The sequence below is a fragment of the Diplotaxodon limnothrissa genome, linkage group LG11 (genome assembly GCF_057381915.1).
Source record: "Diplotaxodon limnothrissa isolate DT_005_m linkage group LG11, D_limnothrissa_male_GT1.1, whole genome shotgun sequence".
NCBI classification, from domain to species: Eukaryota; Metazoa; Chordata; class Actinopteri; order Cichliformes; family Cichlidae; genus Diplotaxodon; species Diplotaxodon limnothrissa.
The window spans coordinates 24,199,972-24,219,189 of NC_140606.1; the positions used below are offsets into that span (position 1 = coordinate 24,199,972).

General features: G+C 39.1%; 3 protein-coding genes across 3 annotated transcripts; 1 reads left to right on the plus strand and 2 right to left on the minus strand.

Annotated features, from left to right (window-relative positions):
* Positions 1-3,212: 3,212 nt before the first annotated feature.
* Positions 3,213-5,438, minus strand: apoeb (apolipoprotein Eb). The gene is made up of 5 exons (XM_085365404.1): positions 5,358-5,438; positions 5,010-5,075; positions 4,758-4,911; positions 4,377-4,664; positions 3,213-4,294 (listed from the first exon to the last, which is right to left on the minus strand). Exons 2-5 carry the CDS (start codon positions 5,050-5,052, stop codon positions 3,949-3,951), a joined length of 831 nt encoding a protein of 276 aa, XP_085221530.1. The 5' UTR covers positions 5,053-5,075; positions 5,358-5,438; the 3' UTR covers positions 3,213-3,948.
* A 3,746-nt stretch (positions 5,439-9,184) lies between these two features.
* Positions 9,185-10,670, minus strand: apoa4b.2 (apolipoprotein A-IV b, tandem duplicate 2). The gene is made up of 4 exons (XM_085365405.1): positions 10,609-10,670; positions 10,468-10,519; positions 10,116-10,266; positions 9,185-9,978 (listed from the first exon to the last, which is right to left on the minus strand). Exons 2-4 carry the CDS (start codon positions 10,505-10,507, stop codon positions 9,402-9,404), a joined length of 768 nt encoding a protein of 255 aa, XP_085221531.1. The 5' UTR covers positions 10,508-10,519; positions 10,609-10,670; the 3' UTR covers positions 9,185-9,401.
* Positions 10,671-13,145: 2,475 nt separating this feature from the next.
* LOC146622786 (uncharacterized) lies at positions 13,146-14,695 on the plus strand. The gene is made up of 4 exons (XM_085365406.1): positions 13,146-13,199; positions 13,305-13,356; positions 13,680-13,830; positions 13,948-14,695. The coding sequence occupies exons 2-4, from the start codon at positions 13,317-13,319 to the stop codon at positions 14,522-14,524; spliced, it is 768 nt and encodes a 255-aa protein (XP_085221532.1). The 5' UTR covers positions 13,146-13,199; positions 13,305-13,316; the 3' UTR covers positions 14,525-14,695.
* Positions 14,696-19,218: the final 4,523 nt, after the last annotated feature.

Below are 19,218 nucleotides of genomic sequence, written 5' to 3' on the forward strand. Positions count from 1 at the left end.
GAAAAAATCAAATCACAAGGATATGAAGATATGTGCATTCATGGCAGAAACAGCAGCTTAGTAGATAAGGTGAGATATGATGTAGAAGAACAATAGTTCAATAGTGATATAATCATCACCAACTGACCATTTGGAACCTCCTTTGGACCTGAAGCTCTGGCTAAATGTTTAATTGTATCAAACACTTTGCCTTTAATACTTTTTAATGTGGGGTGACTAGACTGCAATGAATACTGGTTAAATCTGCCTGCTTTTGATACATGGTGCACGTTTTTTAACACAAACTTTCTCTGAAATGTCCTTTTTTCTTTCTTTTCTTGCATATTACATAATATTTTAGAGGTTGGAGCAAACCTTAACTGCTATCATTAAATAACTGTTCAGCAACTTTTTTTCCACCTCTACTCCTACGGATAGTGTCATAATAGCTCAACCCTAATGAACATTAACATTGATGTAACATGACATCATTTGTTATTTGTTTGGTTTTAGAAAGTCAAAAGCAGCAGATAAAGTTCTTCTTTTCATATCTGTCTTATACAAACCTCCCCTTGCTTATAAGAGGAGTAAGTGGACAAAACTATACATGCTCCAATTTGTCAGTTTGCACCGGAAAAACAGTACAGTTGAATGAACTGCAGTAATCCCTATTATGAGCCGAGTTAGAGCCAGGAAGTCTGCATCTACCAATTCAAAGACCTCATTGCTTAACATTTTGTTTTCACAGCAAGCAGTCTGATGCAAAAGGCCAATGTCCATTTGTTGCTGATGATTTGGCCTATAAGGTGTTACTGCTATGATGACTGGTCTAATTGACTTAAATACGACTTAACATGCCTCAGCATCTCCATCTCTTTTGTAATGGAGTGGCTGGTGGGCTTATTTATGAGCTTGAGCTTGCGTGCACAGAAACTCCTCTTGAATAATTGTAGGAGGCATAGGGCGTGAAAGTGCATGTCTTGTGTGCTCACAATTTGGAATAACAAGCTTACAGGAGGGCTGTTTTTGTGTTTGGCCAAGGCCCCTGTGGTGACTGATGTTGTGTGCCAGCTCTGAAGAAGGTGAAAAGGATGGTGAGAAGAGTGGGGGTTTTAAAAGGAGGTAAAATCTCTGCAGGGATGTTTTTGGGGTTACTAGCAGTCATGGGCTAGATAGCACCTGCTTTTTTTCCCTTCTTCTTTTCCTTTAATTCTTAGCACTTAGAGTGCAGACAGAGCCGAATTGCTGAGGTAGCAGGATGCTTGTGGTTTTCCTGTTTTTACCATCCATGACTGATCCTTTAACACAGTTGACTGTGTACTGTAGGAGTTTCACTTGTCTGTTCCAAATAAACCCTGGTTCCTGAAAGAAGTGATTTCACCGAGGATAAACACGTAGTCATATCATTAATCACTCTTCAATGCCCTTTAGCACTGGTAGAAAGGGTAAACATGTTTTGAAGAGAAAAGAAACTGATTAAATCTAGTCAATTCAGGGAAAAAAACACAGAATAAAATAGATATAACTTTCTGTATCAGAGAGACCTGATGATTATTTTGAAAAAAAAAAAAGTAAAGTAGAAAGTCAGGGAAAGTAAGTAGAGTGTTATCAAAGTTTTTCCATTAGAATCCAACGTTTGGTGTGGCAGGAACATGGACAAGTCTTATACTTCTCATCAAGAATCCTTTTATTGTGTTTCACTATTCTTGTATTGCTTTTAATTTCAGGTTGTATTCACAATAATTTGTATTTTTATCAAATAATGTGAAATTTCTAAAGTCATTTTGTGTCGCGACTGCAGAAACTTAATCCTCAAAAATGTGTGCTCTCGAAGCACCGTTTATGTTTCTTTATGTGGCACGTATAGTTTACTTATTCTCCCAATAAAGAAAACACAGCTGCATCTTTGTGTTTCCTGGATTCAAGTGGAGAAGAAAATCTGAACAGGGGACAAATGGTGTCCCCTACTGGCCTCGGGCTCAAACTTCAAAGAGAAAATCATGCTGTGTTTAAACAGCCATTTTTACCCTTTTTCATTTAAAGGACCATTTCCAGCGTATGACAGCCAAAGCCACCTTTTTTCCTGTGAATGGTGCCTTTGAACTGAAGTTAAAAAACATAATTTTGTTCTTAAAATCCTCTTACACTACTAAAACCGCTAGTTGAAAAAGGTTTTGGACAAAATACGGGGAAAGATGGGAAAAAATAAGCAGTTTTCTATATATGTCAAAGTCTCTTATTCTATATTGGTGGTGGTTTACTTATAAAATAAATTTTAGGCAAGATAACCATCACCTCAATGGTAATTTAATCTGTGGCACAGAATGTTCCCAAATGCCTGCTGGGATCAAGAGAAAGGAATCTCAAGGGAGATTTTAACAAGTTTGGACTAGAAAAGGGTAAACTAAGGGATGTAAGGGGGTGGCTGAACAAGGAAGGCAAACCAAAAGAATCCTGATGCTTATGGTGGAGTAGAGGAACAGACAGGGAGCCTGGCTTTAATTTCAAATGTTCTTGTTATTGCACTTATCCATTATGATTGCTATGGAGGATGTAGGTGGGGGGATTTGGAACTGAACCCATCCCTTTTAACACTTTTACACCAGGAAGAAGTCACCTGTCAATCACAAAATGGACAAGTAGAGACATATAAGTCATCATGTTTTATGCGTTCCACCAATGAGCAATTTAGATTAGTCAAGTAACCTAATAAGCATGTTTTTCCACTGTGGGAGGAAACTGAAGCACCCAGAAGAAACTTAACTACAAGGAAAAGCAACACAGTATGACCCAGCTGGTCTTTGAACCCAGAACCTTTTTAACATGAGGCAACAGTGCTAACCCCTGCTTTATATAAGCCATTATATAAATACTCACATGGTCTTATGTAACCACTGCCAAATGTAACAATGTGACAGCAGCACAGGGGCGCTACGTTTTTTAAATGGCTTGATAATCTTACTAGTAAAAGCCATCAAGACCGCTATTCTTTTATAGATGATTTTAGACATGTTATACTTTATAATGCCATAGCATCATTATGCAAAATAATCCAGTTTCCAAGCATTAATTGCATCTCATCTACATTATAAAGCAGTAATGTAATTATTTAAAATAGTCACCAACAGCATCAGCTGTTTCCACTCATCAGGTGTAACTGAACCCAAAGTTAAATAATAGATTGCTCATTAATGTTTGATAAGAAAAACAGTGAAAGGAACTATTTTTTCTAGGTTCTTTATTTACTCAGCACTGTTCAGCACACTGCAGTTAAAGAAAGTGCACTTACAGAGAGCAGCATGGTGGGCATACAACATGTTAACCACATTTGTGAAGTACAGACAGGTGTTACATTTTACTCACTGATTATTTGCATCAAGTAATTTTACGATCCATTTCTCTGTGAAGTGCAACACAGAAACAACAATAAACAGGACTCATTTTTGTTGGTTCGGTATCACTTCTAGAAGAAACGAGATCGTTGTTCACTGCATTTATTGAAATGAAAGACATTGTTGTTATGTGCATCGGAGGATAACGGGATGAAATCTCAAGCTCAAGCTGAAACTCTGCGGTAATAACCAAACAAAATGTAGAAATTGAATACAAAAACTTGTGGGAATAGACCGATATAACAGTTAATTCAAAGTAGAAAAGCAAAGGATATTACAAATAATTGTTGTCTTTTTGCATAAGAAAGGTTGTTATTGACTGTGGTGCTTGTGTTCACTGATTAAGGGAGTCAATGAGAAAATAAGAAAGGGTGACTGTGCAGAAGGAAGAACACACCTGCTGACTGTTCTGCACCTTATCCTCCCTTGTCTCTCTATTCAACCCCCATATCCTGAACACTAGAACACTCAGTGTAAAGATCATCAGCAACTTTCTCCTTTTCTCATTTTACCTGGGTGTAAAGAAATCAGCAGTGTAGCCATTTCACCAACCATCTACCACTTTCAGAGTCTCTCTTTAGGCAGTGGTTGACTCCTTGATCTTGTCTACAATCTCCTCAAACTGCTCACGGATCTTGGTGGCATAGGGGGAGAACAATTCTGTCATCTCTTCAATCTTCCCCTGAACTGAGGTGCGCAGTTCCTCTGCAGTGGCCTCCAGCTGGGTCCTGATGCCCTCAGCCTGGGTCTCCAGCTGCTGACCCAGGCCCTCAGCCTGTGTCTGCAACATAGCAGTGATGTCACTCAGCTTCTTATTGGTGTTGTCATTGGCCTGCTGGACATAGGGCTCAACATGCTCCTTCACTGTATCCAGGTTCTGGGAGGCACGGGACTGGATCTCACCTATGTAGGTGGCCACAGTGCTAAAATAAGAAAGGAATGGTTCGATTAAAGTTTATATTTCTAAACGCAAGAGAGAATTCTAAAAGTTTCTGCCCAACTTACTTGCGAATCTCCTCAATGTCCTTATTGAGGCGCTTCTGCAGTTTATGGATGAAGTTGTTCATGCGGCTTTCGAGATCACCAGTGTTATGGTCCACCACAGCCTGGAGCTCACTGTGATACTCAGTGCCGCGCTCTTTGGCATCCAGCATGTCCTTCTGCAGTCTGTTGATCAGAAGCTGAACGTCTTGAGAAAGCTGGGCAGTGGAGGTCTCAGTGTAGGGAACCAGCTTGGTCTGAATGTTATTTTTGTATGTTTCAAGCTCTGCCATGGTGTCAGTGATCAGAGTGCTAGAAGCAGAAGAACAAGAAACACTAATCAATGTAAGTTCAGTGCAAGAAAAAACAAAGGAAAGTACTGATTAATTGCTCAGCTTCACTTACTCTAACTCCCTGCTGAGCTGAGAGGCCTTGAGGTTCTCCACAACTCCATCAGCATTTTGGCCCAGCTTGGCAATGTACTCCCAGAAGCGATCCACACTTTCCTCCCATGGATTTTTAGTGGCTTCAGCCTGGCGAACAGCACGGCCATTGCAGCCTATAATGGGCACACATAGAAAGCATGGATAAATAAAGTAACTCAAATATAATAAAGTGTGACTGATAAATACTAAACCAGCAAGTAAATCCACCTACCAGTGATGACTGCCAGAGCAAGGATCAGGGCTACAGCCTTCATGGTTGTTAGACAGTCAGATACACCTATGAAAAGCATAAGGAACGCTCAGAAAATCAGCAATACAATAACATTTACATTTGCATCTTCCACACTATTTACTGTGTTTTTATAAACTACGATATGGACTGGAAATTAAAAAAATAAAAAAAAACAAAAAAAAAAACAACGCGAGTTTTACGTTTAACACATATGTGCAAAAGTAAACTCAGCCAATAACTAAAGTGAAACTTCATAATTTCTAAGACTTGGCATCAAACAAAAGAGGACAGCGTGTTTCTCCGTTCTTTCTATCGTCTTTCACTCACCTGTGAGGTTGAGATTCCTCCGTGCTCTTTAGTTGGTGACTGGGGGTTTTTATAGCCCTGGGAGGCTGTCTCTGCGCAACACGGCGATCGCGCGGGCACGCTCGCGCGATGGTGATGATGATGTTGATTTGTCTGCAGATAATCATGTTTTCTTCTGCCTAACGTGCCACCGAAACCTAAACGGTGTGCTTTGTTGGAGGGGGAATTGAGCAATCTGGTTGTCACGAGAACAAACGGGGTAAAAGTTCCACGTTCAACGCAACGACAAATATTCGTCACATTATTCAGTTTTCACGTTTTTATTCTTAGATTTATTAGCAAAAGCAGTATCTGAAGAAATAAAAAATAAAAACTTTAGAGTAAAAGTTTCTCCGTCAGAGATTTAATGCCCTTATTGACGTATAGATTATTAGTGCAAAATGAAATAGAAATAAAGCCATAACCTACACAATCTATTAAAGTAGCCTACTCATACGTTTTTAATTGTTTTGAACAGTTGCCAAAACAATTAAACCGTTTGTGAGCATGCAGAAACACAAGTTTTAGATAGCGTCATCGGAGTTTATTTCGCAAATCACTTGTACGTTTTTCCTTTTTCTAACCTTTTTATTGCAGTATTGCCATTTGGCAAATAGTCCCCCCCCCCCCTCTAGTGCTCATTGTAGGTTTGTTACAGATGCTTGAATAACTTAGGAGGCTGTTCACAACTTTGCATGTTTTCTTTGATGTTATCACCATGTGCTCCCTGAATACAAATCCTCATGTTTCGGCTCCAGGATGTAAAGCAGCCTTTCACAGATGCATTTCAATCTAAATACACAGACAGTATTGACACCTCACCTTTTCACCCCATATAGACATGCAACCCCCAAACACATGGCACATTTGCATGACAATCCTGCTCTCACATTCAACTGAATATAGTATGAGTGGTTTTACTGTTTGCATATCATATGCACCTCCATGTATTTTCCACTTTCTAGTTTCTAAATCTTTTTTTTTTTTTTTCGTGCAGACATAAAATAAAACAAATATCCAGTAAGTGCCAGAAGGCGTTACCCCAACATGATGAGCATGTTCAGACTCGGGGACACATTAGGTAACCCTCAACATGCCCGCTGTACAAAAGAAGGATTACAGGTAATAAACCCAATGAACAAAGTGAACATATTGAGCAAAAGATCTAAATTATACAGATGTGACAGAGGAAAAAAATAAAACATGGGTTTTATGTTGAAGGCTTTCACAACCAATTGTATTCTGAAAATTTCCAGGATTTTGAAACTGGTGTAAGTCAGAGGAAGTTTGGTGTAGAAAGAAGTTACTTACCCCTGCTTGTTAAACACCAAATATTTGTTTAGCAGCGGGACAGAACAGTCATGGGACATTGTGCATATTTTTCCTGCATTTACATTGCTTTAAAAGCTTTAAAGGTTTGTTGTTGCATTGGCTGTGAATTATTATTGTTACATTTGATAAAATTCACATATTTCTGCCGAACAAGTTGCAGGATGAGTTCACTCTTGCCCACGTATAATGACATTTGCCCTTCGGGCCTTGTCTTTTTTGTTGTCAGCCCATTTGGTTTTTCTCTTTTGTAATTAGGGCCAAAGTTCAAATGGGTTTGGTCAGGTAATTAACATGTTTATGTGATAACATTACAACATGATAACCCAAAGAGGTCAGTCTGTATAGAGGTATTTGAAAAATCCTTTGTTCTCCTTAAAAGGGGAGAACAATGAGAAGAAAGAAGTCATGAAGTCAAGGTTTAGGTACAGCTGTGCTAAAGTAAAGACCTTTTGATCCTTATTCCAAGACAAAAACGGGTATAGTGTATGTCACTGCAGGAGTCACAAGCTAAAATACTGTATGTTCAACTACAGTTCATTTGTTCAAACACAAAGTAATTACAACTTACTACCAAAAACATTGTCATGCAACATTTGGGATCTTATTTCCATGAGGAGCATGTTCAACAGTTTGTATGCAACAGTCTCCAACATTAGCTACTAAGACTTATTTTCATCTTGGTGATTACAAATACAGACAAGAGGCTTTGTGACTATTCTTGCAGAAAAAAATAGACCATCTTGACTATGCGTGTAACAAGTGGCCAGACTGCAGGAACTCAGTCTCATCCTAACTTTGCCATGCCATCAGGACAAAGATCAACAAGACAGACGGAGAAGTGAAAGAGAGAGAAACAAGAGGAACTATGAGGTAATACAATAAAACATCTGGCACATTCATCCCTACTGTAACGGCTTCTCCTTTTTTGTTTCACAGCAACAGACAGTTTGAACAAAAGTAACCCTGATGTTGTTCACTTGAATAAAGTTTAAGGAATTTGACTTTTTGGTTGGGATGATCTCACTCCATTAAATAGGCAGTCATCTGTTTAGATGAGTCAGTGAGGTTACTGCAGTTAATGCCTGTTTTCACGTTAAAAGCTATAAAACCACACAACCCACACAACCTCAACATCTGTGGTTTGAATCCCTGATAGGGGGAGTGGCATGACTGTAGCATGCTGACTCGAATCAAATGCTTGCAACAGCAGAATTTCCATAACCAAAAGTTACACTGCAGACTTCTGAGAGTGAAAGTGTAAGCCAACATTGCATTCAGTGTTTCAGGTTAAATTAATAAAGCCTCATATGTGGATCCAGCAACAGAGATCATACAGCAACATGTTCATCCTTGGTCACCAACAAAGTCAGTTGATATTATTGGGAAATAGGTTTATTTATTTATTTGTTTATTTATCACTAGAAAGATAATTACATTTTCATACTTTCATGCTGCCAATCACTAATTACCTCTACTGATTAAATAAATGAGTTATTGAAGTAATTCTTGGAGCTTTACACTGAGAAAAGTCATTCTTGCACTTTTGAACAATTTGCCAGTGCAGTTCTTCAGAGAGGGGTTAACCCCCCCCTCATATTTAATTCTGAAAGCACTTCATGTGAAATGTACCAGCATGTGCTTTTCAGAATGACACAGCCTTTTTTTTGTCTATGTTGTATTTTTTTTTCAACCGAATTCTGTGTCAAAGTGAACAAAATTAAAAGTGAGCCAGGAGCTCAAAACATTTTTTTGTTTTCTCCTATTTTTTTCTTCCACTGTCATACAGTTTTTCTTAAACCAAGATATTATGTTTTAATAATAGTAAGAATAATATTGTAAACTTTAGCTGATCTTGGAGAGTAACATTGTGGAGAGTCTGTGACAGCTTGGGGCAGAGCAGAGGAATGTTGTTTGCCACTGGGTAAGGCAGCGTGGGAGCAATCTGGCAGCGGGGATGGAGGCACAAAAGCGAAAACAAAGTGGGAGCTGGAGATGTTTATGAACTTCCAGACTTGCAGAAACAAACCTGAACATGCCCTGTCCAATACCCACAATTTTATCTAACAGGGGTGTGCCGGTGGGCCAAACCTTTGCAAGCAGCTACTGAACAAACAAGAAAGCTTAACCAGTGATTTTTGCTAAATGACAATGTACAAGCTTCCTTCCAGCTGTCCAAGTTGCCCAAATCTACAAGTAAAACCTCATACAGATCTATGTACTTTACAGCATGAAAACTTTTCTATAATAGCTACTAACGAGTCATCAAATCACCAGTCCTGAAAAAAGTGCTTTTAAAGCCAACTAACATGAACAAACCGCAAATCTCTTAGGTCATGATACAAATCTTTTTTTTTTAAATTTTGTCTAGTTACTTCTTGTGTTAAAGTTTAAAGAAATATATTTTCCAGGTACCCACACTTATCTAACATCACCTTGACTCAAATAAGACAACAGGCTCAGAAATTATAGTTTTGCTTTCACTTTATTTTCTATAACATATGAAAACTGTTTGTGGTCACAGACCAACACATATTTTTTGTATGTATCAACTGTTTTTTTAAAACTGTAAATATATCAAACAACATCTGATTTTTTTTTAAATTCCAGATACCAGGAACATGTCCTTGGTATTTGGAATTCTTTAGATGCACTTTAGATGCACTTTTTTCTGTTTCATGTGAGGTGGATGTTAACTTAATTGGCTTTAACAAAGGATTTATAAAGGGAGGTGAGACGAGACTGGAGGTCCTGAGCATATGGGTCCAGCCTTTCCCTCAGCTCATCAACGTAGGGGGTGGCCATTTCTTTCACCTGCTGGGCTCTCTGTGCAATCTGACTCTGCACCCGCTCAGTCAAGGGGGCCACTTTTTCCTTGAAGTCTTGCAGATGCTGGTCCACCTTCTGCTTCAGGTCATCAGTGTAGGGACCAAGCTGAGTCTGCAGGTCTTTCATGCTCTGCTCCAGGCTGGTCTTTAGCTCTTCGCTCTTCTGCGTCAGGGTGGTCCTCAGGGCCTCAGTGTCCAGGGAATCTGTGTAGGTGGCCACCTCCTGTTTGAGCTGCTCAACCTTCTGCTGGACCTGTGTCTGAATGTTGTCAGTGTAAGGCTCGAGCCTCTCTCTGACTGTGCTCAGCTCTTGGATCACACGATCTCTCAACACATCAGCCTCTGTTGTGACTTTGGTGATCAGGTCCTGGGCTGTAGGTGGAAGCTGCTCCTGGAGGGTGACGGCATACTTGTTGGCAGCATCAACACTTTCTGTCAGGCGGGCACTAGATTAAAATAAGAAGAAAAAAAAAGCTAGTGAATACAAGGCAGCGCAGTTATATTTCTAGCTTATCCTGAATATTTTAGGCAATACTATAATTTGTTGTCTGTTAACATAATTAGCAAGTTTTGTATGATCTACCTGACATCCTGTCCGAACTGAGATGATCTAATCATCTTCACGGTTTCTTCAGCTGTCTGTGTAGCTTTGGCAACATAATCCCAGAAGGCATCAGTCACCACCTCCAGCTGTGGCTTGGGTGCATCAGCATAAAAAAGGTTGGCATTGCAGCCTGTTTAATGGAGACATGAATAAATTCAGAGTAGTGCAGATATTTCAGCTTTGTATATTCACTGGGATTTGACATTTATACAGGTCATATTCACTGATCACCAACGTTTTTCTTTATCTTGAGCGGAATAGTTGCTAATTATGTATATATGTTCTCATGAGCCAAAATTTATAGTAGAATAATGATTTTTCTTATACTCACCAGTGAAAACAGCTAGGACGAGCACAGCAAGGACCTTCATGGTTCTTAGACACTGTAACAAGAAAAGACCAGTTAGTTACCACAGCATGTTAACAACACAGTTAACAGTCAAAGAAAGATTCTTTTAGCTCTCCATCTTACCTGAGTTTGTTAGTGTATCTGTAAGTCCACTTGGTAGTGCTTGTATTAAACTGGTGAGGAACTGAGGCTTATATAGCAAGGCAGACAGCAATGATCACAAAGTCCAAACATTAGTGCTTTGCTGTCACCTTGCCTCACTCAGCTATCTTTGCTGACATCTTGTGCCAGATAATCCATGCAGCACGCCTCTTTGACATGAATACACACTGAGCGTATACCCCAATATACACAAGTACACATTAGTCATCATTTGTGAGTTGTCCATTAAAAAACAAGAAAAAACCAAGAACACCTATTGTCTTAAATTTAAAAACTACTCGAATGCTGTATTTTGATGATTGACCACTGTTAGAGTGATACAAAATCCATAAGTCTAACCTCAACCGACCCACACAGGCTAGTCTGTAATCACTTAGCTGATAGGTTTTTTCCAAGTCAGTGATAACTCTCTGCCAAGACAGATAGAGTCTATTGCTTTAATGTCTTTGTTGTCCTACTTGATTACGTGTACAGTAGGTATTTTATTGTCTCTCTTAGTTTTACATTTTGCCAGCAACACTGCTTCTGTGTCAGGGCAGTGTTCAGCAGGCCTATGTGTAAGTCTGACCAAAGGTTAGCAGACTTGAGCACTGTCAGCTTGTGAAGGCCAAAGTAACTGCTGTTTCACGTCAGACATGCCATAGTCCAATTGCCAGAAACCACTTTGGAGTCCCGAGTATTAATTATTTCATTTTTCCCTGTTGTTCTTCTCTTTTTCTCAAGTGTATGTGTATGAAACTTGAATCTCAATTTTACCAGAATTTTTTTTTTGAAAATGGTACCTCTATAAAGTACTGTGAGTGCAGTTTGACTATTTATAAAGCTGAAAAAATTGTCCGACAAAAGTACAAATTAACGTTTCCGTCCAAAAATCCAATAGATCAATTTTTGAAAATGGTCAAACATGAGATTTGCATCATGGAAGCACAACCAACAAATCTGGAGAAACTGTGTGATGCTTTCATGTCAGTATGGACCAGAATCTCAGAGGAATGTTTCCAGCAGTTGAATATATGCCATGAGGAATTAAGACAGTTCTGTAGGTACAATAGAATCCAATCTAGTACTAGAAATTGGGTAACCAATAAAACTACTGGTGAACGTATAACAGCTACTTAAACAGTATATTGTGATTTGTTGGTGATACCTATGTCATTGTCTTCTAGGTCTTATCTGTGCAGACCTAGAAGTCTGCACAGAGAAGTCATATAATAATAATAGAAAGAAAGTATACTTTATTGATCCCAATGGAGAAATTCCTCTCTGCATTTAACCCATTCACGCTGTGAAGCAGTGGGCAGCCATTGGGCGCCCGGGGAGCAGTGTGTAGGGACGGTACCTTGCTCAGGGGTACCTCAGGTTAGCCATTCAGTGGATTCAAACCACTGACCTTCTGATCATGGGGCCACCACGCTACCTACTGAGCTGTCCCTGCCTGATATAAAGGGCTCAGGTCTTACCAACAATATAAACAATATCAGCATCAACTGAAACTACCTGTGGGAGAATAGTTACTTTCACAGGTGTCACTTACTTTTCTAAGCTATAGAAAATAAAACATTTTTACTATGGATAGTGACATTTGGCATATTGTATTGTAACTGAATGTAGATTATTAACCTCTACCTTAATATTCCATTAGGGAATTCAAATATCAAACTGTTTCTACCTGTTTTTGACACTAAAAGTAGTACATTTCTCTTTTTAAACCTTATTGTTTTTCAATACTCCTGCAGGTCAATTCATTTTGCACAATTCATGATGTACAACATTATGCATACATCTCATAGACAGGTCTTATTTACAGAAAATTGCTTTTTGCGTGCTTCATGTAAATATGTCAGATATGCTTCCACCCTTAATGATTGCTTGTCGTTATGATGAAAATTTTAAGTCATTCCAGAGAGTTGGAAATAACATTTACTTACTCTTTCTTCTAACAGTTTCTTTTAATAACTTAACATGCCCTAGTATCTATGCCAATCAAAGGAATAAGGTACCACTATGTCAGTAGCTAAAAAATAATGTACCTATGAAGTGTTCAGTAGAAGTGAAAGAAAATCTTATTATACATGATTATTTTGAGGTCTTTTTAAACCACAGTTTTCAATTTAAGAAACCATTTAAGCATCTCATACTACTTAAGTCACACTGACCCTCATACAAAGTCCACTAATCTTAGCATACCAAAGTTATCTGAAGTTATCTAGAGGCTGGTACTGCTGAACAGCAATGTGGGCAGTTAATAAGCCGATGATACCCTAAAGACTTTATAGAGAGGGGTGAGAGAAGAACTAATACAAGATTTATTGTTGAGTGATAAATGTATTCACATTAGGAGAATACTAAAATCCAGAAGTGCTACCACAATAGTAACCAGAAGAAACAGTAGAAGCGGGGGGGGGGGGGGGGGAGTGGTGTTACAACACGGCAAGGACTTCTGGACTTTGTGCTCTTAACTATTACTGTCATCTGACATCAGTATATATACACGGAAGCACTGTTCCAACACACATACACTAAACCTCAAGAGATACACAAGCCCAAAGCAGGTGAGAATCTCACTACATTTTAAACAATATTTTAAGAGGCAAATCTAAAAGTTATGACCTTTTTAAGACTACTTAAAACTTAATCAGACTGTTATTGTTTTTCAGCTAGTTGCAGTCATGAAGGTGTTTATGGTACTAGTCGTCGCAGCGCTCTCTGGTAATTTCCAAGCTTCTTAATTATATCCCAAAAATGTGATTCTGTTGATCTGGACGTAGCATTTTCACTGAAAGAATCCAAGTGTCAGTCAGTTGGATGAGTCTCTCACAGAGACTAAAGAAGTCACTTGGATGAATGACAAAACCTTTTTCTCACTGAAAACGCTACGTCCAGATGAACAGAATCAACTTTTTGTGATTTCCTTACCTGGATGATTGAGCATGCATCAAGACTTTCTGATAATAGTTCAACGTTAATGGCAATGGCAATAATTAACTGAACATCTGTACTGTTCTCACACCACGCGTGTTTCCATCCAACAGGCTGCCATGCCAACCTTTTCTATGCTGATGCTCCCAAGCCACAGTTGGAAGTGCTGACCGATGTTTTCTGGGATTACATTGCCAAGGCCACACAGACAGCTGATGATACACTCCAGATGATAAGAAACTCTCCAATTGGACAAGAAGTCAAGTAAGTTCTTTGACACACTGCACTAGCATGACTGGCCCTATGATGGGCATATGCCTCATGACTGTTATGGGGTCATTCAAGCCACTGATGATCTGGCAATCACTATCTGTCCTCTAGTGCCCGGCTGACAGAAAGCGCTGACTTAGCCAGCAAGTATGCAGTCACCCTCCAGGAACAGCTTCAGCCTGCAGCCCAGGACCTGATCACCAAAGTTACCACAGAGGCTGATGTGTTGAGAGAACGTGTCACGCAGGAACTAAACACAGTCAAGGAGAAGCTCCAGCCCTACACTGAGAACATGCAGACCCAGGTTCATCAGAGAGTGGAGCAGCTCAAGCAAGAGTTGGTTACTTATGCAGATTCCCTGGACTCTGAAGCCCTAAGGACCACCCTGATGCAGAAGAGTGAGGAGCTAAAGACCAGCTTGGAGCAGAGTGTAAAGGATCTGCAGTCTCAACTGGGTCCCTACACAGATGACCTGAAGCAGAAGGTGGACCAGCACCTGCGGGACTTCCAAAAACGTGTTGCCCCTATGACTGAAAAAGTCCATGTAGAGCTCACTCACAGAGCGCACCTGGTGAAACAAATGGTTGCCCCTTATGCAGAAGACCTTAAGGAAAAGCTTGACCCCTATGCCCAAGACCTCCAGGCCCAACTCATGTCCCTCTACCAGTCCTTTGTCAACACAAACTAAGTCACCCTCCATCTACTATATCATTTTCAAAGATACCGGACTTGCTGGTCTACCTCTGTTTTGAAGAAATACAATAATTGAATATCTGTCTTGTACTGTAAACAATATTGTGTTTGCACCCCACCCTCCACCGCATTATTTATGGATAAGTGCAAACATATTAAAACAAATCCCTGCACTTATCAAAAATGTAAATATTCCATTTTTATTGTGTTGTGAAGTTTGAAACTGTGACCCTTTTGTAATTTCACTAAGTTATCTGAAATAAATACAAAAATCTGGAAATTATTCATCTGGCTAACTTTTGAATCGACTTCTCTCTTTTACATAAAGTGAAACTCTAGAAAGAAATCTCATCGCGAAACATCTTGTTTCAACACAAACTATGACAAAGTATGATGAGAAGTGGTTCTGAAAGCACACAAGAGTGAATTCTTCCATGTGTTTGAGTGATGCACAGATAGATGGAGGGACCACACGGGGTCACAAGAAACAGTAGTGTGTGTGTGTGTGTGTGTGTGTCTGTTCATGCATGTGTTTGCTTTTTCTTTCTTTCTTTTTTTCCCCCAGGAGGCAAAAAGTATTTTGACTCCAATGTCTTAACATGTCCTGGCTTCTGCAAGAGTTTCGGCTTCTAGTTTTTCCAGAGGCACTTTTGTTCTTCTCAGTGCTTGCCATTAAAACTACACATTACATATATCAACAGCAAAACTGAAAAAAAAAGCTGACCAATGTAATCCAAGAGACTAAGAAGTTAATCCCTTCGATTCAAAGAATTTAGGATTTTACATTGTCATGAAATTTGACATATTTTGCATTTATTGAACCCCCCACCCCTGTTGTTGTAACTGTATAACGCCTGGTCTTATCCCTCTTATCTTGCCCCTACTGACAGTGCCAGCATCCAACGTGGAGGGTTAGAGTCCAATAACAATAACAACGCATTCACATGCACACACAACACACACAAAACATCTGTTTCCTGATTATTTACTACTGCTCTGCTTTTTTTTTTGACTGATTCAATGGGTAATTTACTTGTATGTCTAAAGGTCTGTCCTACATAAATAAATCTAAATCCTTAGCATCCATTCTTCCCTAAATGCAGTTAGTGATAAGGATTGCATTCAATGAGAGACACGCTCCTCAAATTGCTCTAAAAGCTCTGTGAGACTTTTGAAATGCAAATCTGATTACAAATGTTTGTGTTTCAGCCTGTCTTTATACCTCATTAGCACTTGTGTGGGAAGCAAAAAGGACTATTCAGATTCTCTTATCAGTCAAATGGCCAAAAGGTATTGTTAAGGAGCCTTTGCTGGTATCTGCTCCCATTAAACTCTACAACACAGTCCACTAGGTTCTTTTTTTCTTTTTTTCCCCCGAACAAGACACATCTTGCCTTGCACACCACGAAAGCAAACGGCGATCTGATTTTGTTTTGATGTAGATAACAGGTTGTTACTAGACCTTTTCTTCTCTGCTTGACAAGCAGTGATAAGATAAGTATCGCATGTCATTGGATCATTAGAAATGATCTCAGGTCATGGCGTTTGTTTCTCAATCATATGAATATGGCCATGCTTTAGAGCAGGGTTGTTATGAAGAGACGTTCTTGACAAGAAAGAAAAATGTAACACAACAATTTCACCTAGTACTTGGAATTTAGAATAATTTGAAATTGCCATGAGAAAACTGTTGTATGCAGCATATCATCATGTTCACATTTTCCATGCCAGTGTTTAAACCTCCAACTGTACCTCTACTGGAAATGTTTTGTTACAGCTCTGGAAGTTTTCAGAGTCCCCTATAAATACATCATAAAACAACCTCGTATGTTTTTGTGGGTTTTCTTTTTCATTTTCTGCAAGTTTTCAGAGTATATTAAGCAAAACTAACTAAATGTGGATTTTTTTTAAAATAATTGAGGCAATGATCAATTATTTAAATATTTGATTTACCACTTTGTGCAGCAGTAAATGCAACTAAACATTTATATTGACCAGTCCTAGTCACCAGCCTAGAGGAACACATTCGATTCTGCCATGCTGGTGTTTTCCTGACATGGGCAGCTCGTCCAGAACCCTTCAGGTCATGGTTTTGACCAGAACATTTCAAAGCACTGACTTTTAGTTTTCTTTGCTCCAAGAGGATGTTGTCTTATTGTATGGCCCACTTTCTATCTTGAATTTCCTCCCTTTGTACACAGTCTAGCTTTGCCGTTCCCACGTGATGGCTATCAAGTATCTTGGTCCTGTGCCCAAGATGGCACCAGTGTGTTTGGCTTGCCATCTAGCCCTGTTCCTGTTGTGTTTGTTTGTGCTATTTAGGCTATTTTTTGTGTGCTAGAGTTTACTCTCTTTTAGTGTACACTCGCAAAACCTGTGTCTGTGCCTACACAAAAATATGGGATTTTGTTTTAACTCGCGGTTTACCGGTCTTTAACTTAGAGGTCTGTGATGCTGTATGGCTGGACCATAAGCCTGTCTTGTTTGAGGTTTCCCTTCCTTGTACTCAAGTTAATCCTCCTGCTGTTGCTCAGAGCGGTGGTATTTTTAACCCATCCACTGCTGGTCAGTTCTCTGTTGTTTTTCATCAGAACAGCAGCCTTCCTGATTCTATATGTAATGATCCAGAAGAGCTCAGCTCATGGTTTTACTCAGTCGGTGGCCCCCTTTAAGCTGAAGGGTTCAGGTCTGAATGAAGCCACCTGTGCTGTCAGAAGAAAGTGTAGGAGAGCTGAACGTAAATGGAAGAAGGATAAACTTCAGCTTTCATACCAAATATTACAGTATTACTGGAATTCATATCAGAAAACTGTTAAGAGAAAACATTTTGCTGCTATTATGCAGGCTAATTCCTGTAAGCCTCAAGCCTTATTTAAAACTATTGACATGGTCCTTCATGCTGTACAGACTGTTGGTGTTGACTCCCCTCAGGTAATTTGTGAAAACTTATCTTTCTGACTTTAAAAATCTTCTTAAAACATATTAATTTGCTGAAGCCTTTGGCTATCTTTAAGGGGGTGGCTCAATTTGTTTTAACATGTTTTATTTCATTTTATTCATTTAGTTATTTATTGTATTTTATCTTATTTTTCTTTTATTGTGTTTATGCTATTTGTATATGTACAGCAGTTTGTGAACCCTGGTTTTATGTTAAAGTGCTTTATAAATAAAGCTGTTATGGTATGGTAATAAATCTTATTTGTTCATGGTTTGTTCATAATTCATTTTCTGCTATTAAAATCAGAATAGTACAATAGTACAACTTTTCTACATGACTGTCATTCTATTTGTTAAAATTACTCCTACAGGCTTAAATGCTTAGCCTACAGATATAATACTCAAATACATACAGATGTACCTCATACTTGGTCATTTTCCTTAAAAAACTTTGAAGTCTAATACTTTTGTTACATTGTTACATATTACTTTTTTAGGTCATGTTAATTTGTGAATTCTAAAAGAAAAAAACAACAACAACAGCTTTTCCAAGCAACTACAATGCCCCACGTGACACTGTAAACATGAAGGTTTTCTGTCCTAAAACAAGGTTACACTGCCATCGAGTGGTAAGGTTTGGACACACGTTCTCATATAATGTTTTTTCTTTATTTTCACTGCTTTCTACACTGTAGATACATACTGATGACATCAATTATATGAATTGTACCAAAGAAAAAATTGATAAATAAATATAAATATGTTTTATATTTTAGATTCCTCAAAGTAGATACCCTTTGCTTTTTTGGCATTGCTGCAAACCCTTGGCTTTCTCTCAATGAGCTTTATGATGTAGTCACCTGAAATGGTTTCAACTTTACAGCTCAGCCTTGTCAGGGTTCATTTGTGGAATTTCTTGTCTTCTTAATGGGTTTGGGACCATCAATTGTGTTTTGCAGAAGTCAGGTTGGTACACAGCTGACAGCCCTATTTGACAACTGTTAGAATTCATATTATGGTAAGAACCAATCAGCTAAGTAACGAGAAACAACAGTCCATCATTACTTTAAGAACTGAAGGTCAGTCAGTCCAGAAAATTGCTAAAACTTTGAATGTGTCCCCAAGTGCAGTCCTAAGATTCATTCAGCACTACGACGAAACTGGCTCACAATGAGGACCACCCGAGGAAAGGAACACCAGGAATCACCTCTGCTGCTGAGGATAAATTCATCAGAGTCACCAGCGTCAGATATCACAAGTTAGCAGTGCCCAGATAAATGCCACACAGAGTTCTAGTAGCAGACACATCTCTATATCAACTGATCAGAGGAGACTGTGTGAATCAGGCATTTATGGTCAGCTGATAGGAAACCACTACTAAGGAAAAGCAACAAGCAGAAGATATTTGTTTGAGCCAAAAAACTCAAGAAATGGACATTAGACCAGTGGAAATGTGCACTTTGGTCTGATCAGTCCAAATTTGAGATCTTTAGTTCCACCCGCCATGTCTTTGTGGGATGCAGAAAAGGTGAATGGATGGTCTACATGCATGGCTCCCACAGTGAAGCATCGAGGAGGAGGTGTGATGATTTGTGGGGGTGCTTTGCTGGCAACACTGTTGGGGACTGTGCTGAACAAAAGAATGCGTAAATGCTGGTAGTTTGACTGCAAAAAAAATCTTTTCCTTATTCTTCAGAGTGGAAAATAGGCCCGAGTCAAGCTGCATCACCATAAGTGCACATGATGTTGATA